The sequence below is a fragment of the Mytilus californianus genome, unplaced genomic scaffold, assembly GCF_021869535.1.
Source record: "Mytilus californianus isolate M0D057914Y unplaced genomic scaffold, xbMytCali1.0.p SCAF_11, whole genome shotgun sequence".
In the NCBI taxonomy this organism is placed as follows: domain Eukaryota; kingdom Metazoa; phylum Mollusca; class Bivalvia; order Mytilida; family Mytilidae; genus Mytilus; species Mytilus californianus.
Genome location: NW_026262593.1, coordinates 10636898 through 10661884, shown reverse-complemented (window position 1 = coordinate 10661884; position 24987 = coordinate 10636898). Strand labels below are relative to the sequence as shown.

Genomic DNA, 24987 nt, shown 5'->3' with positions numbered 1-24987 from the left:
AATATACGACTTTTTAACATTTATCAGAATTAAAATGTTTATTTTTTACTAAAACAAATTTTGATCAATTGTTCGTTATTAACAATTTTCAGTATAAAATGCATAATTAATCTTGATTGATTTGTGGTGAAATATAGACAATTGTATAATGCATCTTATTTTATTACTAAATGAGCAATATAAAAGGCTTCTAGAATCAAACTTTCAGCACCACATTGGACCACTGCACCGAACCTGAACAAGTAAGTCTCAATATTTTCTGTCAGTTTTGAATTGAATTTCGGTTCCTCGGATATTTCTATCCATTGGATAGACATACCTAACTTTTTTGTTTCAAAAGATAAACACAAAAAGATTTTTGTAAAAACATTTGGAATATCTTATTTACATAAGTATGCTCTAAATTTGTGCAACAATTCTTTGGAAATAATTCGTTTTTATTAACTTTTCATACTTTTAGATAAAATCGTCTTTTTGGCTATATATCTGTCTGATTAAAAAAAATCATCCGTGATTTCTTCATCAAATTTGGAACAAATAAGCATCACACAGTATCAAGTCAAATATCATTTAAAAAAAGAGGGGTCCATGTACTCGTTTTCAAGCTAATGATTAAAATCACTCGAAAAAATGAATTTTTTCCCGATGTATCGTAGTTTGACGTCGCGAAAAATAACATTTTACGATTGCAACGTCATATTCTCCCCTGTAACTGTATCGTATGCCCTTGATTAAATAAATAAACAACAAGCTTCATTGAAACCTGGAAATGGAAGTTGATTTGGTAAAATCTGCAATTAACATAAGCTCTTCTCTGTGTCATTTGTCAATCGGCAATCCTCGGGTGAATCCACTACTAAGGTACGGAATCGGCCGAGTTGTGACGAATGTGTCACTTGTGTCATTTTTATTGTTAATGTCAATGATGATGCAGAGTATATTTCAATGAAACAATACGGTAAAATCATACCAGTTGTGTATTTCATTCAAAACAAATGGGCAAATAGCTACTCTTTTTAATTAGAATATATCCTTATTACTAAGATATTCAAAATAAGTGGAGAAGAAGAACTCAGTCGTCAGTGACATTTTAAGGTAGACTAAGTATGAATGGTCCTCTGCCAACATGGAATCGTAGTATAGCAGAAAGCAATTGCCATGTTTTTCTTATGTAATAGGCAAATTTTGAGAATACTGAATACTTTTTGATTGATGCTTTTTCTTTATATTTAGCCTTATAAGAGACGATAAATCAGATAATATAATTTCATAAAGGAATGTAAAGCAAACTTTAAAAAGTTTGGCATGACACGGGTTATGTTCTTCTCATATATTTTATGACGGTATAATACTAAACCCCTAACAGGAGGGATTGTGCCTGATATTCATATGATGAAGACATAATCTTTCAATCAGTTTAATTGAGGTCTGGAGCTGGCATGTCAGTAACTGCTAGTAGTCGGTTGTTATTTATGTATTATTGTCATTTTGTTTATTTTCGTTTGTTTCCTATTCTGACATCGGACTCGGACTTCTCTTATACTGAGTTTTACTGTGCGTACTGTTGTGCGTTTGTTTTTTCTACATTGGCTAGATGTATAGGGGGAGGGTTGAGATAGCATCAAACATGTTTAACCCCGCCGCAGTTTTGCGCCTGTCCCAAGTCAGGAGCCTCTAGCCTTTGTTAGTCTTGTATCATTTTTAATTTTAGTTTCCTGTGTATAATTTGGAGTTTAGTATGACGTCCATTATCACTGAACTAGTATACTTATTTGTTTAGGGGCCAGCTGAAGGACGCCTCCGGGTGCGGGAGTTTCTCGCTGTGTTGAAGACCCATTGGTGGCCTTCGGCTGTTGTCTGCTCTATGGTCGGGTTGTTGTCTCTTTGACACATTCCCCATTTCCATTCTCAATTTTATTTAAATTTTTGTATTATAGCAACAGTTTTCTACAAGAAATTTTGTAACAGATATCTCCTCATATTTTATTTCAAATGTCCTTTTTTTTGTTTCAACCCATATGCTACCTCAAAATGAAAAGATCCTTTTATTTTCACTGACAAGCGATAAATTGTAATAAAAAAAGGACTTGATCTAAATAACTTCATTCTTTCGTTTATTGAAAATTATATTCCAATCGAATGCCAAAATGGTATGTTTAACCATTAAAGTGTCTTTTAAATGACTTTCAGTACTTGTTTGTAACACAAAAATTATCCCTAGGTCGAAGTCTTTTTCTTTCGACTTGGAAGATGACCTTGCAATGATTTTGATTTTTTTTTTAATTTAGATATGCAGATAACACTGTTACGATATCTTAAGAAGAGAAAAACACAATTGCAATATATTTTAATTCTTTCATGTGAACTCTTAAGGTGGCAATTGAAAATTATCAAGTGTAAAACAAAGTATAAATAGTTTTAAGTAGTACGGTTTTTAACATTCGAAATTTTACTTGAATAAAAGTAAAATTAAAAGGACCAACAAGTTATAATATTGTATATTATTTGCAAAAAGTGGACCAGATCCTTTTTAAACACTTGAAAATGTCTGAAAGAACAAGAAAATATTCAATGTATGAAGTTAAGAAAAAGGAAAAATATTTGTTTCTGCTAAATTGCAAGCTTGATTCATTTGATAAATATAAATAAAAAGAGGTGTGATACAAATGTCAATAAGACAGAAACAAAACAATAAAAAAAAATCAAATGACAGCTAGAGGTCTTTACATATATCCCTGTGTGGCTCAGAAGTCCGAACAAAGTATTGAATCGCAATGTTTTTTCCTATATGACTATGCCGTTCAGAAGTCTTGGACTATCAACAGTTGTATATATTAGAATTCGCGCATGCGCTATTTTGTAAATATGTACTACAATTGAAACAGTCTACTCCGAATAATTTTTCTCATGTAGATATCTAAGTAGATATCCGATAGATTCAAATTGCTTGTAAATTTGGTATTTTGTTGAAGAATATAAATGGCAAAGATAGTAAAGTTTCCTCTCTTTAACACAAGTTAATTTATTTATATTTAATATATTTCATTTATTGTGACTTTGATTAGCTAGTTTTGCCTAATTGAGAAAGAACACCTTCATGATTAAACGACTATGATTATATCCTGAATGAGCCTGTAATCAAATGATTGTAGTTGGTTTGTCTGTTATAATTGTTTTTGTTTGTTGTAGTGAATCATACCGTTGGCTTCTTATTTGAATTGATTCACATTTTTAGGTCATCCAGGGGCATTTTAAAGCTTATTTAAAGGTATATAGAATGCTTTACTCATTGTAGAAGGCTTTGCGGTTAGCCTGTAATTGTTCTCATCTTGTCCTCTGGTTATTTATGAATAATAGTCTCATTGGTGCCTATATCAATCTGTAGAGATGTTTTCAAGATAAATAAAATTGAAAATGGGAATGGGGAATATGTCAAAGAGACAACAACCCGGCCAAAGAGCAGACAACAGCCGAAGGCCACCAATGGGTCTTCAACGCAGCGAGAAAATCCCGCACCCGGAGGTGGTCCTCAGCTGGCCCCTAAATAAAATTGTGTACTAGTTTTGTGACAATGGACGTCACACTAAACTCCAAAACATATAAATGAACTAAAATTAAAAACACATACAAGACTAACAAAGGCCAGAGGCTCCTGACTTGGGACAGGCGCAAAAATGCGGCGGGGTTAAACATGTTTTGTGAGACCCCCCCCCCCCCTATACCTCTAGCCAATGTAGAATAAGGAACCATGTTACTAAAAGTTTAACTAGCGTTTTCACTATAAATTCATCTAGCTATATTGATAAAATGAAATATACAAATCTCTTATGGTTTATTTTACTTAAAACTTTACTTTTACATTTGTATATATCCCAATAGTATTATCTATCAAGAGACTAACAGAAATTGGAGTTATTCTATTCAAATTGAGAAAATTGAATATTCTGTAATTAATCAGAAAACATTTAAACCGTTATTTATTTTGTGGAATAATATGAAACGGCGAATATCTTCTGTCCTAGTAATATATTTTAAGTCACAACCACAGATATAAAAATGTAAGTTTCATGTGAAAAAAGTAGTGTTCATGTACATATTTAAAACGTTTGTGGCCTTTTTCACACACAAAATATATGAATGATTTATATAGTTTTTGTCTACGACAGAATGAAGATCGCAATTTGCGTACTGATTGCCATCTGTAGCGCTGTAAGCGCATTCTCAAAAAGTGGATACAGAGGTGGTGGATACGGTAGAGGTAGATACGGAGGAGGTGGATATGGAGGATATGGTGGTGGTTTAGGAGGATACGGTGGTGGTTTAGGAGGATATGGTGGTGGTTTAGGAGGATACGGTGGTGGTTTAGGAGGATATGGTGGTGGTTTAGGAGGATACGGTGGTGGTTATGGAGGATACGGTGGTGGTTATGGAGGAGGATACGGAGGAAGATACGTAGGATACGGACAAGTATTTGTTGTAAGAGGAGGAGGATATGGTGGTGGTTATGGAGGATATGGACAAGGAGGATACGGTGGTGGTTATGGAGGAGGACTTGGTGGTTATGGAGGAGGACTTGGAGGTTATGGAGGAGGACTTGGAGGTTATGGAGGAGGACTTGGTGGTTATGGAGGAGGACTTGGAGGTTATGGAGGAGGACTTGGTGGTTATGGCGGTTATGGTGGTTATGGCAGGGGTGGTTATGGTGGTTCCGGTGGTTATGGATATAGAAAATATGGAAAGGGCAAAGGTAAACTTATAATAGAAAGAACAAAGGATATGGGGTATCCATCCATGACACAAAATCAGTACATGCACAGCAAAAAATACACCAAAATCAAAGGAACAGCGCTCTTATTGCTGCTCTTCATCTCAAAGTCACAGTGAAGCCTTCAACACGGAGCAAAAAAACTCTCACCACACTGCAAGTTTCAGACGGCCCGAAGCACCGGCTTGAGCGGAATTCTTTACAAAGATAATTTGGATGGACGTTGTAAGACGTAATGTTCACCACCAAATCGGATGTCTGTTTTAATTGCTCATAGACTAGCTTGCTCTCATTTATCTGTTTAATTACAGTAGATATGTTGGCATAAAATTCACAATCCTCTTTCTACATTGCTTTTAACTATAAATCATAATGGGCAACATGCATAATTTAGCGGGAAAGTGTAAATTAAGAAATTGTTGTCGTCAGTTTCCAACAAAATTAACGTAGAATGCATACACAATTTTTCTTTCTTTCGTGAAACCGATAGATTAAGTCTATTTCAAAAGAAATCTTTGAATCTATATAGCAAAATTATCCGGATGATAAGGGAGGACACAACGTCACAAGGCTAAATATCACAGAGTTAAAAATAAATTTGAAAAATGTGTTCCCATTAGAAACTTCAATTGGTATTTATTATCCGAAAATTAAGACTGTTTTATGAAATCTTTTGTTTGGTTTTATCCATGTTTATAAAATTTTTCATTTACATTCCGTTTTTCTTTTCTTTAGTGTACTAAAATGAACTAAAGCTTGAAGTTTAAAATTACATATATAGAAGGAAGAGTCCTCTGAGCAAATAATTTTTCCTGTATGGAATATGTCTTGGTTAATTAATAATTAAGTCTGAAAAAATGACAGAAACTCGATGTCTTCAGAAATCATTTTTTTTTAATTATACGTATCAAATGAAAGGTTATACCAGAACAAATCCGCGAAGCATCCTCTGTATGAAAAGACACCGACTTTTGTTCAGTGATCCTGCAAGTGTACCATAAATGTTCGTCAGAATAATTAGTCGAAATAAACCAAAAGTGAATACTGATTATCAGAGATAGTAAAAATCATACCAAAGTTTCCCCGAATTACAACCCGACAAAACAATAAAACTAAAAAGACACGTAGGTTTCTCTTACAAAAATCTTATTAAATTAAACTGAATTTAGAACTTGACACAACTACTCAAATCATAACACAAACTGATAACATAGTAAATATAAAAATAAGAAGATGTGGTATGATTGCCAATGAGACAACTCTCTACCAGAGACCAAATGACATAGAAGTTAACAACTATAGGTCACCGTACAGCCTTCAGCAATGAACAAAACCCATACCAATGTTATGCTATATTTTACTTTTTTGTTTTTCAGGATATTAAAAGCAGATTTTTACCCAAAACGGACTACGAATGATATTCTTTTTTATATATCTGTTATAATATATAATCGTTGCATTCAATTTGTGTTGATTTTTTTATCATAACTCTAGATCTATAGTCACTTCATAGATTGAAGCACCACCTAGACTGAAGTCGCATTCTGTTGAATGGGAACGTCAATTTCTGAAAATTCACGTCTTAAATTATGTTACATCAAGATCTATCATACTTCCATTCTCTCGAAAGGTCATTTTAAGTAGGATTGAATTATTTTAAGTAGGATTGAAATATCATCATGAAGTATAAAGGTACGTAGACCTGGATGAAGGGCAGGAAATTTGGACTACCACTGGAAAATGGGAATATGTTGGCCCCCTTAAATAGTGGTTGCAATGGTTCTTTAACGTGCAGAAAGCCATTACATTACATTTAACCAACACAAGGCATTTGATTTGACGTCCACATTCAGATCGTACGTGTCTGTGTAATTATACATCGATCATTCAATAAGGTAGGTGGCAAAATATTTTCAAAACAAAGTTTTTTTTACGTTTTGAATGGCATTGATCTGTACAATTCATAATACAAGTATAGTATACCGAAGTTAAAAAAGAATCTTAATAGTATACTGATAGAGCATAACCATATAGACTTCACCACTCTTATCGATGTCTGTTCTTCAAATAGGAGTTCAATCTGACGTCAGCATGTGATTGATGCCCAAACTAACTAAAAAAAGAGCCCCAGACGCAACCATATTTTGTTTTTGCATTACCAGATTGGAGTATACTCAAAGAATCCTCTAACTAAAACCAAATAGTAGTTATTCATTTATCCCCTATTTGTTCTATATTTTTTTCTCTATAGTGATCTTATTTTTTTGTATTATCCTGTCTAACTAAAAAAAAAAACAATCCTGACATCCCTCGGTTTGTTATACGACAGGAAAGCCTTAAAATATGCATTATCTATAATTTATCCTCTCAAGCATATAAACTTTATTTTCCATTATAAATCGGTGTAGTAAAAAAAGAAATCAACACGTTAGAAACGTCATGCGTCTGAAGAGCATTTCTGGATTTACCTTCACTAGGGAAGCCCGAGACCGAATACTTAAAATCCAGGTATATCTAAGAACCGAAACAATTAAAGAGCTACATTTATAGATGACCAAAAAGGACATAAAAAAAGCCAACTTTGCCAGAGGGAGTTAAAACCTTAGTTTCTTTATGATTTCAAAATTCATAAACGGACAATTTTAGAAAGGATTGTTATAAATCATGTTAGTACCAAAGTACTGACTACTGAGCTGATGATATACTCGGGGATTGATAGTTCACCAGCAGAGGTATCGACCTAGTGCTGTAAAAAATAAAAACAACACTTTATAAATTTAATGCGTCAGAAGCGCTTTTCTGGATTTACCTTCATCAGGTAAGCTCAAAGCCGAATACTTCAAATCTAAAAATGTATAAGAACCGAAACAGTCGAAGAGCTTCATGACAAAAAAGGACATAAAAAGAATAGCAAAATCCATCTGAAGTTTAGTTTGCCTGAGGGAGTTGAAACCTTAATTTCTTAATAATTTCAAAATATATAAACGGACAATTTTAGAATGATTTGTTATAAATCATGTCAGTACCAAAGTACTGACTACTGAGCTGATAATACTCTAGAGGACTTATAGTCCTTCAGCAGAGGTATCGACCCTGTACAGCAAAAAAATGAAAACAACACGTTATAAATTTCATGCGCAAATTGATGCTAAGAACAAAAGAGGTTCTTAGTGCGGTGGAAACAACCATTTCTTTTTTTGTTTCCAAGTCAAACTTTTGTTCGGCGCATGAGGCGAGAGAAACCAAAGGGATATTTAAATTCAAAAGTCGAAAACAAAATGACAATGTTAATGGCAAAAAACGAAAAAACGATTATCCCGCACAAACACCAGTCTCCCCCTTAAGTATGAAATATTTACATCTAAAGAGCAAAACAAAAAATAAAAAGAACATGACCAAATATGTTAATAATTTGTTTTCTTGAATAAAAAAGTTGCAACATAATTTTCTATTATATTTCGTTCGTCCGTGTATTTTATATTTATTAGTTCATGCTTCTTGTCAGTTTATGCGTTTGAATGTCCCTTTGGTATCTTTCGCCTTTCAGTTCTTTTTGAATTCTTTATTCCGGTGCATTCCTGTCATTGTTTTCCAGTTGTCATCAAAGCCATCTCCCATGTTTTTGACATATTTGATTCGAACCCAACAATTTGGGAGGGATATCCTCAATATATTCGTCGTTTCTCAGGCCTTTAAGTATATCGATCTCCAACGTTTTTTCAGTCTTTTAAGGGTGTTTTTCACTGTTGGTTTGAAATTAAATTATCTATGAGCGGCAAAATGAAAATAAGACTTTATAAATGTGTTGCGTCCGAAGCGGTTTTTTTAAAATTTACCGCCAAAAGAAACGCTCAAACTCAAATGATTGAAAGCAAAGGATGCAAAAATTCTTGAATATCTGCAGATCTATATAACAAAAGGTACATCAAATGAATAGCAAATCTTTTAAAGGTCACCTTTGCGTTAAGGAGTTGGAACCTGTTATATCGTTAATTTCTTAATAATTTCTAAATAAATCATTGTAGATGTTAAGAAAGCTTTGTTTTGCATTATGTCACTATCAAAGCATCTATTATTGATATTGCATGCAATGGATCTGGAACGATCAAACCAAAATATATAACCAAGAATGTGTAAGTATTTGAATACGGGAAGAGCTTTATGACTAAAAGTCAGTAACGGGTATACAGGGTTTCCCTATCAAGTATAAGGACAGATCTTCCGACACAAAAAAAACATAGTTGACACTTTTTATAATCAGAATCAGAAGTCACTTGAATATCGATAAAGCTAATGTTGTTTTAGATATTTGGATGATATATTGGCTCTCAATAATGACGACTTCAGTATGTATACTAAAGAAATTTATCCTGTTGAACTTGCTTTAAATAAAGCTAATACTAACAATGACCACTGTCCTTTCCTCGATCTTGATATCTATATCATGAACGGGAAGCTTAATACAAAAATTTATGACAAAAGTGATGATTTTTCATTTCCTATCGTTAATTATCCATTTTTAGATGGTGACGTTCCCTTGTCACCATCTTATGGTGTTTATATATCTCAACTTGTACGATTCGCTCGTGTATGTAACAACGTATTAGATTTTAGCGAGAGAAATTTATATATTACTGAAAAATTATTACACCAGGGTTTTCGATATCATAAAATAGTCAAAACATTTACTAATTTTATCATCAGTATAAGGACATCATTCGTAAAAATAACTCAACATGCAGACATCTTATACGTTCGGGTATTTCACATCCAATCTTTTATGGTAATATTCTTTACAAAGCACAAAAATGTCAGTATTCACCTCAAAAGCTAACAAAACCTTTAAACAGACTTATTAAGAAGGGATATAGTTACGATACTGTTGTCAGGTCATTAAAGATTGAATATTTTGGCTTTAATATTGATTCACTTATAGGGTCTTTGCATTGGAATTAAACACATTTATTCTAAAACCAGTTGTTGACATGATACGGGTTATGTTCTTCTCATATATTTTATGATGGTATGATACTAAACCCCTAACGGGAGGGATTGTACTTGATTTTCATATGATGAAGACATAATCTTTCAATCAGTTTAATTGAAGTCTGGAGCTGGCTTGTCAGTAACTGCTAGTAGTCCTTTGTTCATTTATGTATTATTGTCATTTTGTTTATTTTCTTTTGTTTCCTATTCTGACATCGGACTCGGACTTCTCTTAAACTGAGTTTTACTGTGCGTACTGTTGTACGTTTGTTTTTTCTACATTGGCTAGAGGTATAGGGGGAGGGTTGAGATCTCAAAAAACATGTTTAACCCCGCCGCATGTTTGCGCCTGTCCCAAGTCAGGAGCCTCTGGCCTTTGTTAGTCTTGTATCATTTTTAATTTTAGTTTCCTGTGTATAATATCGAGTTTAGTATGACGTCCATTATCACTGAACTAGTATACATATTTGTTGAGTGGCCAGCTCAAGGACGCCTCCAGGTGCTGGAGTTTCTCGCTGCATTGAAGACCCATTGGTGGCCTTCGGCTGTTGTCTGCTCTATGGTCGGGTTGTTGTCTCTTTGACACATTCCCCATTTCCATTCTCAATTTTATTCATTGAGATATTATCAAAAGAAAAGTCGTCTAATCTGTAAATTTACCGATTGTGTATATTTCATGTTCACGCCTCACCAGTTCAAGCGCTGAAATTGTATATGTGTATCACACATAGATATCTGTCATTCATCATATTACAAGGAAAATGCAAAATCACGATTATTAACTGGTTTACAACTATTAGGATTTTTTTTTCAATTGAAAGAGATGCATATCTTGTATCGTGAATGCCTTTAGATAGTTATCTTTTTGATTGACAAATATGAAGTTTTGTTAAATTTTTCGGATATTCGAGACAAAATAATTCCTGTACAACAATCAGAGATGTCCGTTTAAAACGTAACTTCACACTTTAAACATAAAGTAATCTCTTCTAATGTTAAAGCTAAGTTCTCATTAGACAATCATTGTCGATTTTGATTGTTAATACAATGCATGAAGAAGGAGACCTGTGATATGCACATCTTTGAAATATTAAGAGAAAGGACACCATCTTTAAGAGGAACGTCAAATTAAAAGGTATTTCTATTTTCTTTTCATTTTTAGATACCTGTATATGAAATCTAACTCAAACAAATAAAGAAACATGTCGTTAAAAGTGGAATTGAAAATAAAAAAAACTAGTATACCCCTCTACATGTTCATATGCCTGTCTAGTAATTTCAGCTAGCTTGTCCGACATTTTTTATCATTTCATAGATACACTTTGTAGATGAAAGTGTGCATTCCTGTTGAAAATAGGGACTACATTTCTAAATATCGTAATTTTGAAAATGTTAAATGCTTTTTCTACAGAAAATTAATATTCTAAACACAAATCTAAGTCGTTGATTTGCTATATAGCAGACATGTCTATACAATTCTGTACAGTAACATAACGTTACTCCCCTTTGTCCGAATCGCTCTCTCTATCCGTCAAGAGCGTTTGTAATATTTTGTATGTATGGTCTGGGTGTATTGTCATAGGGCGTAAGCAAACAATCCTTTTTCCTTATCTTAATCAGTCGAATAAAAGGCATTTAGAGGAAAAAAAGAGACGAAAAGATACAAAAGTAGATAAGCGTCATTGCCAACGAGACAACTTTCGAACAGTAGAACATCGTATAGCCTTCAACAATGAAGAAAACTCATAACGCAAAGCAAGCTATTAAAGACATGGCAAAACATTCCAACAAGAAAACCTACGGTCTGATTGGTGTACAAAACAACAAACCAATATAGTTTACTGCAACAAAAGGCAATCCCTTAATTACAGGCTCCTCTTTAGTCAAAGAAAAACAGATAAATCAAAAAATCCTTAGTCGATGAAAAAAAAAGAAATACCATGGACAAAAAGAAAAACGATGAAAAAATTAGAGTCTACAAATACTACACAGGAAACTAAAGACTGAGCAAACTAACCCTACAAAAACCCATCGGTGAAATCAGGTGATCTGGAAGGGTTAGCAGATCTTGCTCCGCTTGTGAAATTCGTCGTATTTCTCATGGAAATAACAATGATAAGTCTCATAAGTTGATGTCATAATCATAGAAAAGAGAATTACTAAATAGTTCACATTTCAATGAGTGCTTTTGTAGGATTTAATAATGTCCCCCATGAAATTATGTCTATCCGACATTATTTCATAGTAAATACTGTCCATGGACAATATTTACTTATTTAAATGTACTGTCCCGGACACAATTTCCTATGAAAATATGTCCTTTGGTATGAAAAAGTGTCCATGAACATGGACATTATTTAATATTTGAATTATGTCCAGGTGGTCATTTTTTCACAGGACATTATGTCCGCCAGAACATTTTTTGAAATGATTTAATTATTAAATGATATCCATTGCCTTGTTATTACTTGACGTATTTTAACCTATAATTGCAAACTTTAATACATTGTTACTTTGACAAAGAGTTGTCTCATTGGCACTCATACTATATGTATCTTCTTATTTATATTTTTGAATATATATACATGTATAATGATTTAAATTTAAATAAGTAACAATTGCTGTTCAGTATTATTTTCCTTGGAGGACACAACTTATCAACAATTACTACGAAAAATTGTCCTATGTAGGTGGACCTTATTTCATAACTGTTGCTGTAAAATGCTGTCCACTTAGGGGACAATATTTCATGGCAATGGGCAATATTTAATTCCAAAATTCTATATTTTCTTTTGCCTTCGTCTCATAATAAATATAGTAAAGTTCTTCACATTTGATTTTATACTTTACACACTTCCTTCTTATTGTCATTAGCATTAGCTGGGTATTTCTTCTCTATATTCACTTCCATCCATTATTTGTTTACATTTGTATATTAATCAATTTCTAATCAATCGTTCAGATTTTATTAAAATTCAAGTATAATAAATCATTTTAATGACCTTTGTATTACTTCCCTTGGAGGACACAATTTAATAGCAACTTCTATGAACACTTGTCCTGTGGGTGGACACTATTTCATAACTGTTACAGTAAAAATCTGTCCACTTGAGGGACACTATTTAATACCAAAATTCTATGAAAAACTGTCCAGGTGGACACTTTTTCACAGGACACTATTATGTCTTACACTTACATCCCATATATCAAAAATCTTGATGTTAAGGATACTATCGAAAGTAGTACATACCTTCCGCTCCATCTTGTGGCGTTTACATATCTCAGTGAAAACGTTACGCTAGTGCATTCTTACAATATACGGACTGCATTAACATGGGTTGCTCCTTACACAAAAACTGCCCCAACAGATTTATGAAGAACGATTGAAATCGACACTACATAAGATTATGGTGACCATCACGAATTGGTTGCCTGGATTGGTTCAACCTATAAGTACTACATTAATATGGGTTGCTTCTAACATAAAACTGTTCCAACAGAGTTAGATTTCATTCTCTATTCTTCTATGAGAAAGAATGATTGAAATCGACACAAAATAAGTTTTATGGTGATTACTAGTATCACGAATTTGTTGAACGATACGATGTTTCGGTGTCTCAACTCATTAGCGACATGTTTTTGCAGTCTTAGATCTTAGATACCACTAAAATTGTCGTATATTATCTGTAATTTTACCGATTGTGCCCTATGTCCGATTTAGACATTTTGACTGAGAGACGAGTGATTCATGCAGATTCCTCAATTGTTGCTGTTACCGTCTTCCTTTTTCAACGATTTGCGAGATTATACATGGGGTAGCAGCTGTCGCCTTAATTTATGTATATATTTGTGGACTTGATCTGTGTTGATATTCTAATATTAACTATTTAGTTTGCACCACTTTGTAAATAAATTAAATTTATCATAACTTGTATGAAATTAATTTCAGTCGTTCTTCTGAATAACATTGCTTTTGAGAAAAGAGTGTAACCTACTATAAAAAAAACCTCTTGAATAAAAACTAAATGTAGCAAATCCCAAAAATTGTGATGCGTAAATGCCATAGGCTCGTGCTGATGACATTTACTACTCAAGACCGGAGAGTATACAATAGCACAACTGAAATCACTTTAAGAAACAGTGATGGCGTCTCTATTATATTCACAACTTCAATATAAAATAAACAGATATGGTATGATTGCCAATGAGACAATTCTCTACCAGAGACCAAATGACGTAGACGGTTAGCATCTATTAGTCAGCGTACGATGCCTGAGATATATGATAAAAAAATCTGAATAACCATTTCGAATCTTTTGTGACTCTTTTAGAGGCAAAAAGAGTTTACCGATGTTCAAATCTTATTATACGACCTCTCTAAGGAACAATTACGGGTGCTTTGCAAATGTAATTATCTACTCCTATGTATGCATCACTATCCATATGAGCCCACACTCCATTAACTGTCCAATAGGGAATTAAGGGACCAGAAGAATATTCTGTTATCTAAAAATCCAAGACCCCGAAAATATGTGAGTTGAGATATGGGCACATACACAAGTAACCACATAACATATAAGCACTAATATTACCTGCAAATTAAATGAAAGCATGTTGTCTGTTTTATAGAAGTTTGAACACATGTAGGCTAGTTGGGATTTATGATTAGTACCTCTTTGAATACATAATGTCTGTTGGAAAAGACAACAAATATGTCCTCGAGCAGCGATAACGTAGGAATTTTCTCGACTAAGACTACGAAATCTGGTATCTGCATTTACAATTATATAGTATATATAGTGAGAAAGACACCGTTCAATGTGTAGTTGTAGGCTTCTTATTGTCTCCGCCTTATATATAAACAATTACCTCGTACCTTAATATAAAAATAAGGAAATGTATTATTAATTGTCGTTGCGACAACTACCGAGCAGAGGCCAAATGATGTATTCCGTATAGTCCGCTGTAAAAGGCCCCGACATGACAAAATGAGAATTTATGACTAACAACATACAAAATACAAATTATCAGATAGACAACCACTAAATGTCAGGATCCTGAATTTGGGAAGGCACATAGAGAATGTGGCTGGTTTAAACATGTTTGTGAGCAGCAGTTATGTAATAGCACAACATAAGAACAAAAAATCAGTTGAAAAGGGCTTTACTCAATAGATCAACACAAAGTGCAAAAACAACATAGGTTTTCGTTAGTGTTATCGATGTTCCTGGGTTTTTCAAATTATGTCTCAGGAAAAGGAGAGCCAAAAAAGACCTCTGGTTCACTGATGACTGAACAGTATTATTTGAACAAAATGAGGAGCAGGTTTGTCATTTTTTGGCATTGGGCGGGACATTTATTGATATCCACGTGTTTTTTTGTAAAATTATCTTGCCATAGAGGCATTTTGTCCAATGACACAATTGCAAAACCGTCTGAATTAAGAGGACAACGTTTCAAAGACGGCAGTCGAATTAATATTTAGAATGTGCTGTTGTAAGCACATGGATATTGGTGAAACAACTAAAATAATAAAAAAACTGAACTCCAATGAAAATTCAAAACGAAAGTCCATTATCAAATGGCAAAATCAAAAACTCAAATACATCACACGAATGGAAAATAACTGTCATATTCCTGACTTAGTACAAGCATTTCCTTATGCAGAAAATGGTGGATTAAACCTGGTTTTGTAGCTTGTTAAACCTCTCACTAGTATGACTTTCGCATAAAATTCCATTATATTGAAAGTGTAGTTTATTTCAATATTCTTATCGTTTCTCAATATCATGATTGATACAATTTTAAGGGAATCGATAAAAAAATAACTGAGACCGAAAGTCATAGCATTGAATTAGGATCACATTTACGGAATATGTAAACAATAGTGCTGTCGAAGAACTGTTATAATATTAGTTATCTTGGTGTACTCAGTGGTGTATAGAATTTTACACCGGTGTTGATTATTCATACACCTTGAGGTGCAACCGTACACCTCTGATTATACCAAGATAACGAATTTATTTCTTATGAAGGGTGTAAAAGTTAAAAATTCGTATGAATAAAATTCCAATACACATTTTTCAACACTGATGTTGTTGTGTTTTGTCAAATACTACCTTTTTTATTTGATCTTTGGGAATTTTGGGGAATTTTTAATTTTTTAAATTTTGGCAAGTTTTGAAAAATGCAAAATTAAATTTTTTTATTGAAATTAGCCAAATAAAAAAAAAAAATTTCAAATATTACCAAAATTTTACTTTTTTTTTGATAATTTTTGCAATTTTTTAATTTAAAAATTTCTAAAAAATTTTATCCCTTGGTGAACTGGAATAAGTTTTATTTGCACCCGGTAATTATCAATCTGATAACAAGATTCTTGCGTCATAAGAAATAAAAACTGTTTTAAACTGGGCTTGAGTAATCATAACAAATATATAACAAACACAGTTACTGAAAGTATACGAATTCTTAGTAAAACCAAAATTAATACACGGTAATTAACTTCAAGAAATAGAACCAATATAAACTCTAAAGGTGGACAGCTTTCTTACATAACAACAAATCCAATTCGTAAGTTACTCCTAGATCTTTTAATTTATATGTATAGTGGTGTGGAGTGTCAGGCTTGATAACAACCATTCTTCAGTAACCTTCTTATGACTTTAAATCAATGCCTTACACAGTTTATGTCTAGGCTTTTCTATACCTTTTCATATTATGTAACGAATGTTAAAAATTAATCAGACATGGATATTTGTCAATGGAAGAAAAATGAAAAAAGCAACAAACAATAAAAAAAAAATACAAAACAATACAATCAGGAACGATATATGTTAAAATCTTTCCTTAAAAATAGGAAGATGTGGTAGCATTGACATTGAGACAATTCTCCACCAGAGACAATTCTCCACCAGAGACAATTCTCCACCAGAGACAGAATGACGTAGAAGTAAACTACTATGGTTAAGTCCACATAGGTCGAGATAGATACGACCAAATATCTGTCAAATATTTACTTTTCATCTGTTTTCATCTGATAATTTCTTTAATTGTTATTAATTTCAAACCGAATATATAATATTTACAGTTTTGTTAAATTTTTATTTGCATATTTTTAAGCCGACCGTGCGAGGGCTGTATAGCCAGTCAAGGTCGTTAAAAACTTCAATCATCATCCTGTAAACATTATGACAATATACGTATGTTTTAGGTTTAGCCCAAGCAGTATGAAAACATTACTAAATACACGTAGTAGGGCATCGTGTTTTTAAGTGTACAGATGTATGCTATCGCTTTGGCTATTCTTTTATGTTTCATTTGGTTAAAAAGAAGCGAAAGATACCAAAAGGACATTTAAACTTATAAGTCGAAAATAAACTGACAACGCCATGACTAAAAAAGAAAAAGACAAACAGACAAACAATAGTACACAAAACACAACATAGAAAACTAAAGACAGAGCAAATCGAACCCCACCAAAACTTAGGGGTGATCTCAGGTGCTCCGGAAGGGTAAGCAGATCCTGTTCCACATGTGGCACCCGTCGTGTTGCTTATGCTCTATTAACGTTTCTACATAACGATACATCCCTGGCTTTCAAATGTTTAGGTTTGAGTATTGCTGATGAAGGTAAATCCTGAAAATCACCTCGGACGAACGAAATTTATAGATTATGTTTTTTCATGAATGACAGCCGTATCATGCAATTCCTTTTTTCCAGTAATTTTGGACTTTCTTCGTCGAATTTTATCCCTTTTTCTTATAATTGTTTACTACTTTAATATATATTCTTTAAAGGGAAACTTCGCAAAAAAATAAAATAATTATATTATGTTCATTATGTATAAAAAAGCACATATTCATAAATATTAACGTTTTATTCCCCTAGATAAGAGGTCAGCATCGATTTTAAATGTAGAAATCACTTGTCAGGCGTATGGTTGTTTTTAACCCGACAAGGTAATGACAAATGCAATCCCTGTTTCCCGATAAAAAAAAAGAATTATACCAAACATGTTGTACTACCTATCGGCAAACGTTTTAAACTAATTTAATACGGAATCAAAGTACTGAAGTACTGAACATCGGATGACCACAAGTTCTTGAGGATGGTCAAAAGCACTTGTCTCAGAAAAAAACAACATATCTCTTTACCTAAAACTGAGGTTAATGTACAGAGATATATTTTTTTCTGAGACAAGTTCGTGCGTGGATGATGAATAAATGACAGGAAATTCAACTTCACCGTAATAACTATTATATTGTAGTGATACAAATCAGTATACACTGAGTTGTTATTTATATTATATTAAAATAACAGTTACATATATATATGATTTGAATCCATTTGTATATCATTCTATTCTACTATTCTAAAAATAGTGCAATGCAAGTGCATGGTGGACACTTTTCTGTAAAAATTCGATTTTTCTAAGATTGGATACGAGTAGGCATTCATATTTTCCCGCAAAATCAATTACAGAGTTACCGGTCCTTGACGGTATTTTCACAAAACGTTCTTTGAGATATTCTTCCGCATGCTTTAACACAATTTTTCGGTACGTGTGCATTGATATTATCAATGATTTTTTACTTATATATATATATCTAACTACAAAACATTTTCATATTATTAATTTATGTTGTAAACAAAAATATTTTTATCAGTATTCATTGAAGAGATGTATTTATATCAAACGATAAGGAATGTTATTTTGCACTCGTTTATGTGCGCGTATATATCATGTTTATAGATCGGTTACAAACCCAAAACTAATTTACATAATGGAAATCTAGGCGATAGCAATACATCGGGATGACCTCAAGGTCATCGCGATGTAAAAATGTTTAAAAATAGGTTTAAGAGTCGGAAACGCCGGCCGATTGGACATCTTTTTGTCTTCCTAAATAACTATGGTCTGTCGTTTTAAACTGTTATTTTTTACTAAGGTTATGAAACAAGTAAATATATACATGTATGGGAATTACTTAAGAGCAATTAATTTTATGGATTCTCTCAAATATTAAAGTCATAATTAACTAGCGGTGTTCCGTGTAAAATTGTTTTAAAAAATCTAATTTGGTCACAAGCCTTTATGCAATACATTTATTCAAGTCTGTCCTTCTCTAATATGATCATCAGCATGGCTAAAGGAATTATTGCCAGAGGTATTGTGAGGTGACACGCGCAGGTATTCAAGCGATTTCCTGTCGGGCTAAAAAACTCTTTATTACACAGTTACATAATACAGGTTCATACATCGCTTCACTACTGAGCGTATCAGTGTACAGGCCGGAAACTTGGAACTTTCCATTTAAAAACTATCAGATGTAATATACATCATGTGTAAATGTTTTAGGGTGGAGGGGAGTGTACGTTTAATTGTAGAGCCAATTTATGATTCTAACTTTACTAAAAAATTAAAATCATTGTTCCAAAAGGGAATTTAAAAAACAACTCACCTCTATCGAAAGTTACAGATGAAAAACGTTTTACAAACAAAAAATTAGTTCCTGGATGTAATTTAAAAACTAAATTTTAGGTGAGTAAAAAATGTTTAGTCAGAATTTAAACCATTCAACCGACCTAGGACAGCTTTTAAAAGATGACTGATGATGCTTCACAATCGTGATAATTTCTGCGATATGGTACATTCTGTTTAGGTAGTGATTTACCTTGACATTTTCGGATATTACAGCGGAACTTCATGTATATTACCTGTATATGCCAAGGTACCGTCCCATGACGTCTCACGTATATGCAGGTTTATATTTATATATGCGTTCAATACCAATTTATGATAATAAGGTTTTATGACATTCACAATTTTGCATGTTCTGTATACCAAATTCATATCTTATTTTCAGACCTAATGAGGATATGTAATTTTTGAAGGAAACATGTTGACTATCAAATTAATTTAAGTTTTTTACTAAGTATTAAATTATCAAAATTTAAAAATACTGCTTTTCCACTAAGTACTGTAGCCGATATTAAGGAGTATTCTATGAACTTACAAAAAGAGTTTTGTTCCTGGATGTAATTATTTTTTATTTTTAGTTTAGTGATATAAGTTGAAAAAAAAATCTAGTCAGAATTTAAATCATTCCCCCACCCAGTCCCTCTTAAATCAATAATGGTCATGGTTCACAATCGTGAGAATTTCTTTGACATGGTACATTCTGTATAGGTAGTGATTTACCTTGACATTTCCAGGTATTACAGAGCTACAAGTATATTACCTGATTAGGTGCCGTCCAATGAGGTCTTGCGTATACAGGTTCACGTTTATAATGGCGTTCAATATCCCTTCTGATATAACAAGATTTTATGACATTCACACTTCTGAATGTTCTGTATACCAAATTCATATTTTATTTTCAGACCGAATGAGAATATGTTTATTTTTAAGGAAACATTGCGTATCAAATTAATTTCGGTGTTTTTTTTTTAATTGGTATTAAATCACAGAAATTTTAAAATACTACTGCATGTCCGCTATTAAGGAGTATTCTTGTCTGTTTAGAGTGGGAATAATGTGTCCTAGTGAAGAAAATGAATGACAAGTCTTGCAAAGGTACAAGAAATAAAGCACAAAAAATCTGATTCCTACAGTCTGTCTTATTTACAAATCATAAACGTTTTCTTGCACAGAATAATATATGATTAACACGTTTCAGCCGAACTTAAAACATTGATAATTACACCCACCTTTACAGTTTTATTTCTTATTTATATTCGAGACTTAGAATTGAATAAATATAAAAAATATAACCCTTTCCAATCATGAAAACTTCCGTTTTTATTACCAAAATAAACTCCTCATTTTGAAGTTGATTGTAGTACAGTTACAGTGGATTTTTTTCTTAAACAATGAATATCTAACAGTTTTGAATCATAAAAGGTTTCTGAAATCAAAAACAGTTTGTTCTATTGGATAAAAAACAAAGGAAGATTGTTAACTGAAGTAGCCTGAAGAACAGACAGATACAGCCACGTTCCACCAAAAGAGCTCCCGTTATTTATCTTAAACTTAATTCGGTGTTAAATGATTTTGTGTGATTTCGTTTTTTTTCCACAGCGTGAACGAGGTTTTATACATAATTATATATGAATGTTTTATATATGTGAATATTTACATTGAAGCAAAAGTATTACAAATTTTCCATGGCTAAACTATGTATTTTTTGGTTCCATTCTACATAGGCAAAGTTGACTTCAGATGGTTTCCGATATTGCTTAAACGCCTTTTGACCAGGTCACAAATAACACATAACAAGATTTCAAATATTTAGATTAGAGTGTTTCCGTACAATTTTTAAGCGTATAAGGTAAATCAAACGAGCTTTAGATACACCAATTTTATAAAAAAAAATATTTTCGTTTTGATCAGTCAAATGATATACTCTTATTATAACACTTGATTATTAGTATCTTCGTTTTTAACTGACCAAATTAAAAAATCATTTTGATTTTAATAACTTCTCCTTTAGATTTAATTTGAACATTATTTATCATTTTTATAACATTGAATTTATTCATCCTACATGGAAATGAAATACATGTTCAATATCATGATTTGGCTAACAATGGACCTACCCCTAAATATAATTTAATATTCCACGACGATCTATTTGTATTTGCCACCACCTTTAATATGTATTTTAATTTGTGAATTAAACTCGACCTTCTGTCTTATAATCCATTCGAAATGACATTCACACCTGACACGGTGTGGCCTAGAGACACGGCTTAATACTGATCTGCAAATTACCTTGATTTTATATCAAGCCTTCCACGGGTATTGCTAGGGAATAATATACATTAGCACATACTTACAACTTCTCGTCCAATCAAATTGCTTATATTTGCCTTCTAATTTTCATAGTACATACTTTTCCTGTGTACTAAGTAACTACGCATGAATGACCACAAGGGTAAGATTTCATTGTATCGTAATCAAGATATTTAAAACAAAAATTGCCACTGGCTATTTTGAAATAAAATGCTGTGTTCCAAATTAAATTAAATAGTTTGTAATTAGTTTTCACGTTGATTTTTAAATATCCTGCTATTAAAATCTTTGGATCTAAAATTGTTTTTGACAATTGCAAATTTTATCATTTAAATAAAGGGTAATACATATGGTTCTTTATACCTTGATTAGAGTACAACGATATCTTAAAATTATGATAATGTATCATCCATGCAATTACTTTGTACACAGAAAAGTGTGTACTATGAAACCTTGTGCAGGAAAATTAAAGCAACTTGGTGATAAACTTTCTTAAGGAAGGTGATCTATTTCGTCATGAATTGATTGATTTATTGATTATTGGTTGCTTAATGTCCAGTGGCAAATATTTCATGCATGTTCAGGACGATGTCATGAATTGAAAAACTGTGATTATGTCTGAAGATAATGTGCCACCTATATACATATATAAACATATTCTGATAAATCTTTTAGTTTTTACTTTGAAATAATAAAAAAAGAAAACACAAAACCTATAATCTCTGATCTATTGGTAGTTGCTTTTTAATGCCTATCTGCTAGACTATATCTATGGGGACAAACTATCTCTATGTTTCAAATTTATTATAGCTTTAGTTTTACTGTGAAATTAAAAAATGTTTTCAAAACATGTAAAGCTTCCACTGCAATTTAATTATTGCCTGCTTTTGGTCAATTTATTTTGTCATCTTGCCATGTAAGAAGAACATGTATAGTAAAACACCGCTTTATATCAGTATACATACTTACACCAGCAGCTACCATCTTTTCATTCTGGAGTGAAGGGCCTTTTGAAATCACATATTTTACAATAATACTAGTGAGTGGATTTACAAAACTTCGTTAATGAGCTCCTTTTTACAAACACCTGTGATACAAGTAGTCAGCCAAAATAAACTATCAATAGACCAATTAAAAGATTACTCGAGTTGTAAATATGTGCTAAATTGGATTGTTTATGGAAAGATATATACTATGAAATTAAGAGCTCGGGGCAAGCCCCTCGCTCTAAATTTCATAGTATATACCTTTCCATAGACTAACCTAGACTTAATTTCCCGTGCCGGAGGGAGATATGAAGATTTGTTCACCCAAGAATATTCATATTTCACGAGGGCTCTGCCCGAGGGAAATATGATTTTTCGAGGGTGAGCAAATCTTCATATCTCCCGAGGCAAAGGGAAATGAATGTGTTATTCCACTGCCTATGCTTTGTTTACTATCAATACATTAAATATTATTTTGCATACATTTTGTTTCTTATCCGCTTGCTTTTGTAAGTCAAACTAAACACGACATACCCATTGATAAACAGTAAGGATCAAAATTTAATTATAAGTCTGTTTGTTTTATCGTCTGAAATAAATTTAAACATGATAATGATTTTTGCTATCGCTATTTTAAGAAGAATAAGAAGTTCAAAATGTTATGTACATTAACCGCGCGTAATGTCGCACGAAGTAATCCCGACATTTCAGAGGGGAATATGATCCTCAGAATGGAATATGAAGATTTGTTCAATGACACGTGGGATAGTCTCAACCAATCAAATATCGATTACACTATCAATATGTTTAAACAGTGGAATAATACACATTGTATTAACATAGTTTTAGCGTAGAAATGTTTGCTTGAATTAAAGGTCAAAACGTACCGTGACTTATTACCCTTACAGTTAAAGTTATATTCCCTATTTTTTTCCCATATATATTCGTTGGAAAAGAAAATTAAAAAAAAAAATAAAAGATTTATTTTTTGAGCTGTCAACATGTCAAAAAATCGAAATATATACGGTAAACATAGAAAATTTCATCTCATGAATGTAAAAAGTTGCATGTCTGTTCGTTTTATTTTCTTACTATCGGATGGTAATTAGCTATCAAAATTAGTCATCGGCGCGCTTATGGTGTAACACCACTAATTCGGCCCGGCCAGAAAGCACATACCAGAAAGTAGTACATATTTAACACAAAATAGTTCCTACGCATGAGTGTAACTTTCAAAATATGTAGAATATTTAGGTATTGTTGGTATGAAATGAAAGCTGAATGACTGGTGATCATTGTAGAACACTTTTTGACTTATAAGTTTGAATATTAAAAAAACTGCACCAAATTTTATAAAGAGGGTACTTTTTGCCTGTATGTCAGATCTGAAGTACCTGTTTTGGTACATCCGAAGTTCCGGGAACCAGTACTTTCTTATATGCCATTAAAGGTATGTTGATTTTTCCAGTACAAGACACCATAAAGTGTTGCTTTGACATGCAATGTTTGTCAATTTATTTGAACTTGAAACAAAAGAGCTGTGTCTGCTTGAAATTAAGGAATTTAACATAGAAAGCAATGGGGCCATGAATTAGTGGTGTACTTCCTATTACAGAGAATCATCAGAAATTCAATTTTTAGAAGTTGTACCTATTCCAATGAAAATAAGTCATATTTGATGTAAGTAAACATGTTTAATCATCTTTTTTGGATGAACAATTCTGTTTATGGGAAATTTCAGCTCTTAAATTGACATAATCAGGTATTTTAGCCTTTTATGGTCACACAACATGCATGCAGTTAAGACTTGACTCCTAATTCTTATTTTTGCATTATTTGGGATTGCAATCAATAAAACATGTATATAATGACTTGTTTATGGTAAAAAAATAGCTTTTGGTCAAATAATCCTATGATTTTTCAAGTTTTATTGGTTTTCTTATGATAGCCTTTTACAATCTAGGCAATTGGTATATACTCATATAAGAATTCAAAAATCTCACTGTACATGCAATTTTGAACCAGTTTAGCAAGTTATCCAGCTGAAAAATATATAAATTGCTCTCTATAATCTATGTTGTACCACAGAAGTATGGTCTATACCAAAAATGTTCCTTTTCCAATTTGAAGAAAAAAAGGGGGGACAATTTTCTCAATTATGTCTTAGGTTTGGTCTTATATATTTTTATTGAATGAACAAACTCTGGTGAAATATGACTATTGGTAAGCACATTGTTTTCCTAACAGAAATTATTAAATACAACAATGATATTGAGAATAAAATAAGTATATTGGCCAATTATAATATCCATATGCAGTTTTCTTTGAATAACCTATATGTTACTACCAGTCCAATTTGAGCTTAAAATTAGTAAAATAGTATTTAGACTTAAGCTTTATGTGTTTTTTATTGCTTGAAATAGATCATAGAATGAAATAAAGTGATGCTGAA

At 32.4% G+C, this 24987-nt stretch overlaps 2 protein-coding genes across 2 annotated transcripts in view; both read left to right on the top strand.

The window, feature by feature from the left end:
• Window positions 1-24987, top strand: part of LOC127719523 (collagen alpha-1(XII) chain-like) — a 565245-nt gene that overhangs the window by 7304 nt on the left and 532954 nt on the right. The gene's annotated exons all lie outside the window — the stretch shown is intronic.
• LOC127720788 (acanthoscurrin-2-like) lies at window positions 4168-6149 on the top strand. Its single transcript, XM_052227540.1, has 2 exons — window positions 4168-4747; window positions 6142-6149. The coding sequence occupies exons 1-2, from the start codon at window positions 4168-4170 to the stop codon at window positions 6147-6149; spliced, it is 588 nt and encodes a 195-aa protein (XP_052083500.1).